The sequence below is a fragment of the Morus notabilis genome, unplaced genomic scaffold (assembly GCF_000414095.1).
Source record: "Morus notabilis unplaced genomic scaffold, ASM41409v2 Scaffold456, whole genome shotgun sequence".
NCBI lineage: Eukaryota > Viridiplantae > Streptophyta > Magnoliopsida > Rosales > Moraceae > Morus > Morus notabilis.
Window position 1 is genome coordinate 273288 of NW_010367949.1, and position 12245 is coordinate 285532.

The window sequence follows — 12245 nt, forward strand, 5'->3', positions numbered from 1 at the left end:
GACTGCCCCCCCTCCCCCGCTGCCGCCGCTTTTCTTCCACTGTAATCACGTTTATGTAATCTATTTATTTAATATATTTAATAATAATATTTATTTAATATATGATTATTTTAAATATTATTTCATGTTTTCAAAAATAACGATCAAATACAGTTTCAATTTTTTTTAAAACTGAAATTAATCTCTGAATAAAACTACTAAACACATTTTTAAAAATAATTTTAAAATAAATTTTCATACAAAAAATAAAATTATTTTGGAACTAATTCCAATCACACCCGTAGTTTCTGTGCCCCATGGCTTAAGTGCATTTTCAAAAACATCCCAGAACTCAGCATTAGCCCTTCGCTCCCCACTTGCATTTTCGCAGTCGCGAAAGCTCATCCCTCTCCCCCGACCACCGGAGGCCGTTGCGAGCCGATTTCAAGCCATCAGCAAGCCAAGCTCCTCCACGGTTGGGTTTTCTTTTTTTTTTTTTTTTTTTTTTTTTTTTTTTTTTTGAAGTTTGGATTTTGTGGTCTTTGAGAAGATGATTTGGTCCTATTTCTATGACACCGTTTGAGATCTTTAGACTTATCCAATTGTTTTTAAAATACTAAACTAATGCTATTAATTTACTTTCATTTTCACTCTTTTCTTTCACGTTTCTTTGTTCCCTTCTTCCTCTCGTTGTTTGCAGAGAACTAGCCTCTTCCTTTTGCTAGAGAAACTCAAACCTTTAGAAGTGAAAAAAAAGAGAAGAAAATCCATCTTTGTATTAATTTCTTCATTAGAACTCATCAAGCTTAAGGGAAAGCTTGAAGACTTTGTTGAAAAACAACTGAGAAACCAGATTAATTTCTTCATTAGGTCTGCAAGCTTGGGGTTTCTGTTCTATTTTTGATATTCTAAATTTTCTTCATCATCTCCTTGTTAAATTCCGGATTTTGAGGGGGAAAATTCATTTAAAATCTCTAAGTTTGGTCACAGTTTCTGTTGTTGAAAATTTTATTAGTACACCCTGGCATAATGGTGAAATTTGTAAAGGGGTTTCGGAAACGTCTCTGTTATAGTCGTTCATTTCCCTTTGCTTCTATGATTCTATTCTTTGACGGGATTTCATAGATTGAGAAATCCCAAAGTGGGTTGCTTTGGGATGGAATCCTTATCTTAGCTCATTGGATAATAATGGCGGTTTGCGGTTTCTATAATTTGCTTGCAAAATGTGAAGATGAGATTGAGACCAATTTGTATTTGTGGAAAATAGAAGCGGTAGAGTGATGGGGAGGAGGAGATTTTCGTAAAGTTGTCGACTATAAGAATGAAAAGAGCTTCAGTTGTTTTTTTTTTCTTTTTCTCCATTTTTGATTGAAGTTGAAGTTGGGTTTATAGATTATTGAAGTTTTGTGTTTGGAATTTTAATTTGAAGTTCAATTGATGGAATTCTTTTTATTGTGGAATTTGTTTGGCTGTTGAATTTTGTTTTTTTTTTATATTTTTGGTTGATATTGGTGAAAATTGCTAATTCTATTAATTTGCGTGTTTCTCTGTTTGTGATTTCTCGTTGATTATTTTATTTCTTTTGGAAGATTGATATTAGTTTTATTAGTTTGATTTTAGCGGGATATTATCAGGAGTTCATATTTGTGAGGTTTCATTGAGATTTGTGAAACTGGTTTGATATTTGTTTTAAATTGGTATGATTATGGTGTTGTAAAATGTTTGATTTGTGTGTGTGTTTAAATATCACAATTGTAAGCAATATGACCACAACGTTCGACTATGTAATTTTAGACTAATTTTTAACTTCATATTATGACTTATTTTGGGCTATGTAATTTTGGTCTTCATGTTAGGGCTTGTTTGACTATATAACTATTATATTTATGTTGTGGTTAACTTTGCACTATATAATGCTTCAAGATTTACTTTGAGTTCAGTATATTTCTATGTAGCATGCTACTTTAGTGGATGAAGAACATCTTTATTATTTTCAAATATTACAAGTATAAATTGTCAGATAATATTACTGTTAAAAGGGACGTTTGAAGAAAAAAAGGATCAATAATTTTTTTCTTTCTTTTCATCGGAGTGAAAATCATCGTTACAAGTGTGTAAAAATCAATTTATCAATTCTTTTGGTGCTAATAAGGGCAAGAATGTCTTTTTCAGCACTATATAGCTGGAAATGTTTTCTGATTTAGGGAGGGGGATTTTGGGCTTTTTAAAAAATATTTAACAGTCAAAGTAGGGTTTCTCGTCACGGTCAACTAATGGAGGGGGTCTCTGTAATTTTTTCGAAAACTCAAGCGGTGTTGACATAATTTATTTTGGTTAAGGGAGTGTATGTTATTTCGGCAAGACACAAGGTTGTAAGTGTAAAAAGCCCTTCATTCAAGGCTTACACCTCACCTCAATCAGACAAAATGCCTTGGTTTGTGTTTCCACCTTTTAATGCATTGCTACTATCTTTGCTTGCAGGGTATTTGGAGACACAGCAGCAAGAAATGGCTTTCCGTAGTAAAGGTCTTGGTGTATTGAGGCAGAGCATCTCCGGGAACGTACAATCACCAATGACATCTATGCTGAATTCTGTTCGATGCATATCATCCAGGCTGTTTGTGGGAGGTATGAATAAACCCTCTTTGGATATTGTAGAATGTTGTTTCATTCTATTTAGGCAATAGGCCCTTAAACTTAATTTCTTTGAAAATGTGGTTTTAGGCCTTTCGTATGCGACTGATGACCAGTCTCTTAGAAATGCGTTTTCTGGATACGGTGATGTTATTGAAGGTGAGTTTAATTTTAACTCTCCTAGTTTATAGATGTTACCTTACAGAAACACATTCTCATGAACATCCGTTTAGCTTAGAAGGTTGTGGTCAGGCAATAGAGAAGTCTGGGTTTAAAATCTAGATGCAACAATCAGCAGTGATTATATTTGTCTCCATCAGTTTTTTTTTTTTTTTTCCTTTAATTTTTAATTTTTATTTTTGTGCTGAACCTAAGAAGCCATATTTCTATTTATACACATCAAATTGTTTGGAATCCCAATAATTTGCTACATGGAGTAAATTGCAAAGTATTATAATCCCTACCATTATGTTTGTTTGCCGCTATTTTTCCTGAATTTGTATGATGGGCATTCGATTTTTAAGTTGTCTGTAACCTTATAAATCAATTCTGAGTATATGTCCCTTACGGATGAAAATATGAAGGGACATTGTTGCAATACTCCGATTCTTAGCATTTTGGTATATTGTATTCTTTATTCTTGACTGAGGTATGTGGTGCGAAACTATTTGCTTGCTAGTCAAAATAGCATTTGTAATGTTCTTCGAAAGAATTTTCGTGATTGTTCTTCTCGCGCCCAGAGGCATTAATTCCCTACTTAATCATTGCCAGCCCCAGGGTGCACTTTTTGAAAGGTTGAAGTTTTATGCTTTGTTGAATATAAGTTTGCATATGCTTCTTTTTTCTCCTTTATTTTCCTCTCTTTTTCTTGCAATGTGAGTATGGTTTTTTGCTGTCCACTCGCCCTTGTCCTTTTTCCCTAGTTAGACGTCTTGTGGCTTTCATTTAATGTAATTTGCATTCTCAGTGGGTGTTCTTGTCTGCAGCAAAGGTTGCATGTGATGAAGTCACCGGGAATTCGAAGGGTTTCGGTTTTGTTACCTTTAACAATCTAGATTCTGCCTCCTCAGCAGTGTCTTCCATGGATCGTCAGGTGAGCATTGAATCTCTTTATGTCATGTCTGTGTCATGACTCATACGGTCCGTCTAACTTATATACATGTTTTGATGTGGACTCCACCATGGTGGATGCTTACAAGTGCATGTAACAAGATTATGCAAACTCGGTACCTCGAATAATTGTTGACCTTGTGTATCTCGATCAGGAATTACAAGGGCGAAAAGTCCATGTAAGATATGCCTATGAACGCGGTGGTCCTTACACCTTTGGTGGTGCTTCTATATTTGGTGGTCGTGATGGTGGCTATAATCTAGAGAATCCCAACTTTTAAGCTGTTTGTACGACGTCCTCGGATCAGTTTCTGACTTTATTACTTGATTGAGGTTGCATGGTTACTTTGTTAAAGGAATTAGTTATATTCTAGAGTATCATGTCCTGTGTACTCGTGGCAAGCTTGCACAGGCTACTCTGAGTCTCTGACTTCTAGTTATATTTGCCATAAGCAAAAAGTTTTGATTATAGAGGGTTTTATTTCTTGCATAGGAAGAAATCTATAACTACAATTGCTGTGGTAATTTCGGTAGCTGCGATTCAATAGCAGGAAGATAAAAAAAAAAAGAAAAAAGAAACAATTTATTTGCAGTAAATTGACGCATTGCCATACTTTCTCCTTCTACTCAATTTCTGCAATCCATGTCAAAAGTTCGTGAAAATTTTGCCATTTTGTAAAACTAAAACCCTTATTGTGTGGATATATATATATATATATTTTAATTTATCTTTTTTGGTGGTGGAAGTGGAAATGATTTACTGCAAATGAGAAGATGCATTTTTGCAAGGCTTAGCTTTCCTCGATAAAATCCTCCTATGCAAGAAATTACCACGGCAATGGAAATGGTAATTTCTGTAGCCGTGATACTAGTCACACGAGTGCAAAGGAGTATTGAGGTAATAACACATAGAGCACGGGAGATTCCAACTTCTCACGCAAAGAAAACAAGTCAGAAAACAACTCTAAGGGATGACCATAAGCTTTGTTGTAGCAGAACCCAATAAATTGAATCTTATATCGAGGATCAAGCACGTGTTATGGCTAAAACGGGGTTAAATTGTGACCAATATTTTTAAAATCCGTGCCACATTTGCATAGCCACGCACTTAAAAGTAATCATCCCCAACTTTAGTAGCAGTTTTCAGGGACTTTCAAGAATTTTGAAGTTTTTTCAGCTCTTTCCCACCCATCAGTTTTGGGACCATGCTTATAGTTAGAATCACTGCAATTTCAAATGTTGGAAAGCACGTCGATAAAAAATAGCACTTTGAAGCATAAGGTAAGTAGAATTACACCTAGTAACCACATCTTGGGACAATTCTTTTTTACTTCCCATTGACACCAGTTTAACACATTCTAAAAATTTTTACTTCCTCTCTTGAGATTCTTTAACATACTTAATACTATCCCAAATCTTCTTAACCGACTTATCAATACTTTTCAAATCTTCTTGCACAATGAGATTAAGTATGTGGGCACAACATCTCAAATGAAAGAATTCAACATGTTAGGGCAATAAACCTTGCAAGTTCAATTGATTTTGCAGTGCATTCGTAGAGACATCATTATAAGCAGCATTATTTAAAGTGATACTGAAAATATTTCCCTTAATTTTCCAATCACTTAACAAAGAAAAGATTTTCTCAGATAGTGCTACACCAGTGTGTGGAAGTGGCATGAGACAAAATTTCAATATCCATTTATGCAACTTCCAACTCTTATCAATAAATGGTCAGTTAGGCTCAAATATCCATCAGTAGTCAATGAAGTCCAGTGTCAAACTAATTCTACCAGGGCATGCATCCAACATACTTTGATTTTCTCCTTTTGATACAACTTTAGACAATCAGCTTTACCAGTGTTCCTAGACACTAATTCCACATCAGAATACAAATATTGAAGCACTTCCCCTAATCTTTGTACTCAATAAATTTGAATGACAAGCCATGCATAACAATATAAGCAATCACCAACTCACGTCATTTTTCAAAATCAAACCGACAAGAGCCAAATGACAAACTACTGTCACGAGAAATAAGCATTTGACCAATGCCTCTAGTATTTGATCTCGGACAAGATTTAATATGCTTTAACATGTTACTTATACCATACTTGCTAGAGGCAAGATGCTATTGTCCACACTTCTTGCAAGCACTCCTCAACTTGCCGCCTGGACCAAGAGGGAGGATTTCAAAAAAGTTTCAAACTTTTGATTTCAACTTCTTCTTCTTCTTTAAAGGTTTATCTTTGTCGTTGCCGTCTGAATATAGATAAAGCTGTTCGTTTTGAAAACAATTTTTTATGCGGAAGCGTGTATCTAGCGGATCGTGTATAACAAAAAACTTTTTACAAAAAGTTGTGTTCTCTAATTTTTTGCAATCTTTGATTTATAAAGTAGTGGTTAGACTTTCAAAAGAAGTCTTTTCCTTATCTCCAAGATAAAGCTTGATAATTATCTCTCACTTTTAATTGATTTTGGAACAAATCCCCTCTCTCTTATCCATAGGGGCTGGCCACCACAAGGATATTCCCCATGTGGTTGGCGCAAATTATAGATAAGGAAGGAGAAAAAATTCTCCTTTATCCTGTAGTCCAATTTAGACTCGGATTCAAATTCCAATTTAAGTCAAACTTATTTTAATTTGAATTCTAATTCCAATTTTACAATTAATTATTCTTGAGTGTTCTATTTAGAATTTCATAATTTTAAAATTCTCATTTTACCCTTAGTGTCTAGTAGGATTATAAGGACAACGTGGTGACTCATGGACCTATAATTCTGAGCTCCAATAAAATTAATAATTAATTAAAATTCTTTAATTAATGAATTAATTCTATTAATTCCAAAAGTTACTCCACTATAAAATTGGAATTGGACTCTCACAACTATAGATATAATTTACTTCTAAACTGTAAAGTGTCCATATGATATAGTCTTTACATATAGATCAATCCTCCATAAATAATTAGAGCTAAGTGAAATCCGTTAACCTCTCTAATTACATCTTTATCCTTGAGTACCATTGATTATCTAATGGATAGTGATTCATAAAATAAATTCATAAATTGGAGCTGCTACTAATCCTAGTACCGAATCAATCATCAAGAGAATCATTTATCTGCTTCTTTCTCAAAAAGGAATGGATTTCATCTCGTGTATTAACATTTTTAGCTACTCACTTCATCATGTCTCCAAAATGTAAGGAATAATACTCAACATCTCAAAATCCGTAAAGAATAAATCAAAAAACACAAATCCATAAATATGAGTCTGCGAATAACTCATGATTAAGATCATTCTATATATGACCATTGATAGACTCAATTAGATTTTCTATGCTTAACGGAAATTATCAGAAATTCATATTGTGTTTGTGTCCCGGTTCCACACAATCTCATTATGCATAATACACTCATTCAATATCTTATCATATTAACAGTGCAGATAACAAAATTCCATTCTAAATGTGAATTACATATATTAGTAATGTTTTAATTAAAGATTTTAAACTTTAATTAAAGTCATTACGCACAATGTTTTGATTATTATCCTTAAATATTATCCTTTTGCATATAATATTTATATACAATATTTAAGGTTACATAAATAATTATGAAATTTTCAGTGATATTTATAAAATATTCAATAATATATGCGCATAAAATAATGAATAAACTTTTTTATTAAATAAATAATAAATATCTCATTACATCGCATGCTTCTAGGACATCATTCCTAACAATCTCTCACTTGTCGTAAAGCAGGTGTGACATGTCTCTTATCCCAAATCCTTCTAAGTGTCTATTGAATACATTCAGTGGCAATGTCTTCGTGAACGGGTTAGCAAGGTTGTTTTCCGATGCGATCTTCAAAACCGTTACATTGCTTCTCTATACTATGTCTCTAATTAGGTGATATTTTCTTTTTATATGTTTATCACTCTTACGTCTTCTAGATTCTTTTGTATTAGTCACCACTCCACCGTTGTCACAGTAAAGCTTAATTGGCTTATCCATACCCGGAACAACTTCCAGATCAGTCAAGAACTTTTCTAGCCATGTAGCTTCTTTTGCGGCTTCACAAGCTGCAACATACTCAGCTTCCATGGTAAAGTCAACAACATACTTTTGCTTTACGCTTCTCCATACCACGACTCCTTTATTAAGAGTGAACATAGATGCAGATGTCGACCGTTGACTATCTCTATTTGATTAGAAATTAGAATCTGTGTATCCGGTGAGAGACAGATCTTCTCCGAAATATACCAACATATAGTTTCTCATTCTCCTAAGATACTTGAGAATACACTTTCGCGCAACTCAATAATCTAATCTTGAGTTGGATTGGTAGCGACTGACTACTCCCACTGCATAGTAGATATCTTGTCGTGTACACATCATGGCATACATGAGGCTTCCAACTGTAGATGCATAGGGATACCATCTCATATCCTCTTCCTCCTGTGGAGTCTTAGGACATTACTCCTTTTAAAGATAAATGTCTTGTCTAGAAGGCAAATTTCCTTTCTTGGAGTTTTGCATCGAAAACTTGATAAGTACCTTATCTATGTATGAGGCCCGAGATAACATTAACAGTTTTTTCTTGTGATCTCAAATAATGTTAATCCCAAGAACATGGCTTGCCTCTCCTAAATCTTTCATTTGGAATTGGTTGGCTAACCACTTCTTTACGCCTATCATCAATTGCACATCATTTCCAATGAGTAGAATGTCATCTACGTAAAGAACTAAGAAGATCACCTTCTCTTATTTCTTATATTGGTAGACACAAGGTTTATCAATGTTTTTATTAAATCCATAAGACTTAATAGCCTCGTGATGTTTCATGATCTAGAAGCCTGCTTAATCCATAAATGGATCTTTGCAGTTTGCAGACTTTCTGCTATTGGGCTTTTGTTATGTAACCCTATGGCTGATCCATATAGATAGTTTCCTCAAGATAGCCATTCAGAAAAGCTGCATTGACATCCATCTATCATGTCTCATAGTCGAAATATGTTGCTATGGCCATGAGTTTCCGAATGGACTTAAGCATGGTTATTGGTGAGAAAGTTTCCTCAAAGTCAACTCCCTCTTTTTGGGCATAGCCCTAAGCCACAAGCCTTGCTTTATAAGTCTCAATTTTTCCATCCACTCCTTTCTTTCTCTTGAAGATCCACTTGCATCCAATGGGTTTTACCTCTTCGACTAGATCTACAAGTTGCTAGATTGAGTTTGAGTACATGGACTCCATCTCAAATTTCATAGCTGCTTGCCATTTTTCCTTATCAGAATCCTCCATCGTAGCCTTAAAGGTCAATGGATCCTTCTTACCATCTTCAGCAGTGACGATATGAGCTTTCCCGGTACAATCTGGGCTTTCCTGGTGTACCGGTCAGGTAACCTACTTACCCTTCTACTACGGCGATGTGCCACAGGAGTCTGATTAGGAACATTGGTCTTATCTTTTTGTGTTCCGACAACTGTTGCCGGTTGTGGTCCGATCCTATCAGAATGTAACTCTTCCATAACTACTTTGCTTCTGACCTGAAATCTATCATATAGTCATGCTTTAGAAACATGACATTTGTCGACACAAATACCTTTTGATCCTCATGACTATAAAACAATCCTCCTCTTGTCTATGATGCATATCCTACAAAGATGCACACTTCCGATCTTGGTTCCAACTTCCCAGTCTTTTACTTTATCACATGAGCGAGACACCCTCATATGCGAATATGTTTCAAAACAAGTTTTTGACCATTCCACAACTCTAGGGGTGTCTTTGGCATTTCTCTTCTCTCTTTTTTCTTCTGAGTTTTATAGGGTTCCATCATGGAATTTCTTTGCACTAGCCTCTCCTTTCCTTTGAGGCTAGAGACTGGCACCACCACATGGTGGGTTGCTATGCTCCGGTCAGCGAAGAGAGAGTGATGCATGGTTTGTGGATGCTCGTGGAAGTGACTCTAGATGGAAGATCAAACATGTGTTGCGTAGGTGAGGGGAAGTCAGGATCGATGATGAGCAATGTCGACGAGATCCGTTTGAGAACGTCGTGGTTAGAGGTAGCTGGATCTAGATCTGGTCAGATTTGTGCGGGGAGGTTATGGTCTGAGGACGCTAGATCTGGAGGATCGAGGCGTGGTCCAAGGAGGCTCACATGAGTGAGATGGGTTCATTATTGCGAGATGCCAAATCGGGTAAAGGATGGAGTTCTCATCGCATTTTCAGATACGATGTTGATCTCCGAAGGGAAATGGTTGAACGGTGGCTGCAACAGATGCCCTCCTTTTATCGTGGTGTTATCTCAATTTTTTCTTTATTGTTTTTTGTTATGGTTGTAATAAAGGCGACGTGTGCTCACCCTTACGTTGTAATGACGAAGGTGGTTTCCCCACCTTTCGGCTTTGGTTGTGTTTCCCACCCTGGTAAGTTGTTTACAGACGGTGTATGTTGTTTGGTCTGACTAGAGCTTCCTCTATATGTGTTGTTGATGTTCCCTCTACATGAGGTTGATCTCGGTCGACTGAGTTAATCTATTAACTATTTGTGGCTTTTTCTTTTTTTGCTAAACGGACTATTGGTCGCTTTAAACGAGTTTTGGTCATGTTCGATGTTTCTTTGCCGAGCAAGTCTTTTCCCATTGAGTCTTAGTACCTATTTTCACTTATGTGCTATAGTATTTTTATTGGTGGATTTAGTCTTTAATTTAGAGTAAATCTCATCAGTAATCGAGACTTCTCACGTTTTGTGTAATTGTTTCTTTTACAATGAAATGTTTCCCCTTAAAAAAAAACAAAAACAAAAAAACACACAACCGATTTCCAAAAACGACATGTGTAATTTTTGAGTTAAATTTGAGTTATAACTTGAGTTGAAGTTGTAACTTGAATAAAATTAAAATTTAAAAAAATATAAATTTAAATAAAGTTGTAATTTAAATTTAATTTTTTTTTAAATTTTGTTGCAAAAAAACAACCCACAATTTTCGCAGTGTCCGTGGCCCGTTCGGAAAATGGGAACAAACCGCGAGGCGAGGTTTTTACATTTGAGGAAAAACTCAATACAGAGGAAGAGCCCTCCAATCTACTGAGAGAAACAGAAACAGAAGAAAGATGAGGAGGCTCGGAAGAGGAGGCTTCGGCGGCGGCGGTTCAATGCAAAACCGTGTCCGCCTCTGTCTCAAATCCTTCAAGAACCTCCATTCCTTCACCGTCGAAGAAATCGTCGACCACCTGAAGACCAACAACAACGAAATCGGCCGCCAAAAGAAGCCCGTCCTCGCCAGGTTAGTCCGACAAGCCCTAGATTCCTCTTCCGCGTCCCCAAAACCTAACCCAAAGAAGCAATCCCGGTCCCCACCGCCGTTGCTCTTCGACGACGGTGAAGACGATGATGGAGCTCTGATCGGTGCTCGGAAGAAGCCGAAGAGGTCCGCCGACGACGATGGTGAAGAGAGGTTGCGTCTGATGGAGAAGGCTCGTCTCCAGAGGATTCAGCGGAGCGATCAGGAGCGGCCGTCAACGTCGGAGAAATCCACGTCCGACGAGGATGAAGAGGAAGAGGAAGACTCTGTTGATGGAGATGGAGCCGTTTCAACGTCGGAGGACGCGATTTACGGAGAGAAATTGGAGCCGAAATTCGACCTAATGAAGTCGATGCTGCGAGATTCCTATAGAGAAGCTCATAGCGCTGCTGCGAAATTGGAGGAGAAGGATAAGGAAAAGAATTTGGAGCTTGAGCTTCCCAGCCGCGAGAAGGTTCGATTGGTGAGCGGCATTGACGGCGGCAGAGCAGGGAAGAAGTTAGCGGTTGAATCTAAGAGGGAATCCAAGGGTTCGAGCTCGGTTGCCGATGTGGAGGTGAAGGGGAATAGTGAAGGGCCGAGGTTTAGGGATTTGGGAGGGATGAGGAAAGTACTGGAGGAGCTTGAGACGGAGGTGCTTTTGCCGCTTTACCATCCTCAGATTCTGCGGCAGCTGGGAGTTCGGCCGATTACAGGGATTCTCTTGCACGGCCCTCCTGGCTGTGGCAAGACCAAGTTGGCTCACGCCATTGCTAATGAGACCGGGGTGCCCTTTTACAGGATTTCAGCAACTGAGGTCGTATCTGGGGTGTCAGGTTAGAATTCCATTTGTATTGTCAATGAAGTATCAAATTTGTGGCTGTTTAGTTTTTTTGCTTATGCTCGTGAAGCTTATTTGGATTGATAAATGAAGAGAGGCTTCTTACATTGAATGGCCTTTGGTTTTGCGTCCGAATTGAACATAATATTTGAATCTTGATTAATAAGAGACAGGGTATTGTACTTCTGATACTAGCGCGGGATCGTGTCAGTTTATTAGGTGTTTTTATGGATCAAGTGCGTTATTTCACGCAAGAGAAGCAAATTAATTGTAAAATGTAGCTAGGAATCAGAACTAAGGAGAATAGTCAAGTACTTGGTAATATGTTTTAATCCTTATGGCTAGTAACGAGCCGCTAACTTTTTGAGTAGTTTATTGATAATAATTGTTC

At 36.9% G+C, this 12245-nt stretch overlaps 2 protein-coding genes across 3 annotated transcripts in view; both read left to right on the top strand.

Annotated features, from left to right (window-relative positions):
• The first annotated feature begins 311 nt into the window (after positions 1 to 311).
• On the top strand, positions 312 to 4192 carry LOC21397912 (glycine-rich RNA-binding protein 4, mitochondrial). Of its 2 annotated transcripts, none has more exons than XM_010113951.2 (5): positions 312 to 454; positions 2461 to 2607; positions 2704 to 2772; positions 3600 to 3706; positions 3879 to 4192. In XM_010113951.2, the coding sequence occupies exons 2-5, from the start codon at positions 2487 to 2489 to the stop codon at positions 4002 to 4004; spliced, it is 423 nt and encodes a 140-aa protein (XP_010112253.2). In that variant the 5' UTR covers positions 312 to 454; positions 2461 to 2486; the 3' UTR covers positions 4005 to 4192. The 2 variants fall into 2 exon arrangements, with proteins under 2 accessions (XP_010112253.2, XP_024031739.1); XM_024175971.1 differs by lacking the exon at positions 312 to 454 and adding an exon at positions 647 to 849.
• A 6569-nt stretch (positions 4193 to 10761) lies between these two features.
• Positions 10762 to 12245, top strand: part of LOC21397914 (cell division control protein 48 homolog C) — a 5465-nt gene continuing 3981 nt past the window's right edge. Inside the window, exon 1 of the mRNA XM_024175964.1 lies at positions 10762 to 11849. Coding sequence (XP_024031732.1) covers positions 10844 to 11849 — 1006 coding nt within the window. The 5' untranslated portion in view covers positions 10762 to 10843. The remainder of the gene's footprint in view (positions 11850 to 12245) is intronic.

Excerpts from the sequence above, each read along its gene's own strand:
- LOC21397912 (XM_010113951.2), top strand. The coding sequence starts at position 2,487 with ATGGCTTTCCGTAGTAAAGGTCTTGGTGTATTGAGGCAGAGCATCTCC. Across the intron at positions 2,773-3,599 it reads ATACGGTGATGTTATTGAAG|CAAAGGTTGCATGTGATGAA; the intron begins GTGAGTTTAATT and ends TCTTGTCTGCAG. Across the intron at positions 3,707-3,878 it reads TGTCTTCCATGGATCGTCAG|GAATTACAAGGGCGAAAAGT; the intron begins GTGAGCATTGAA and ends TATCTCGATCAG.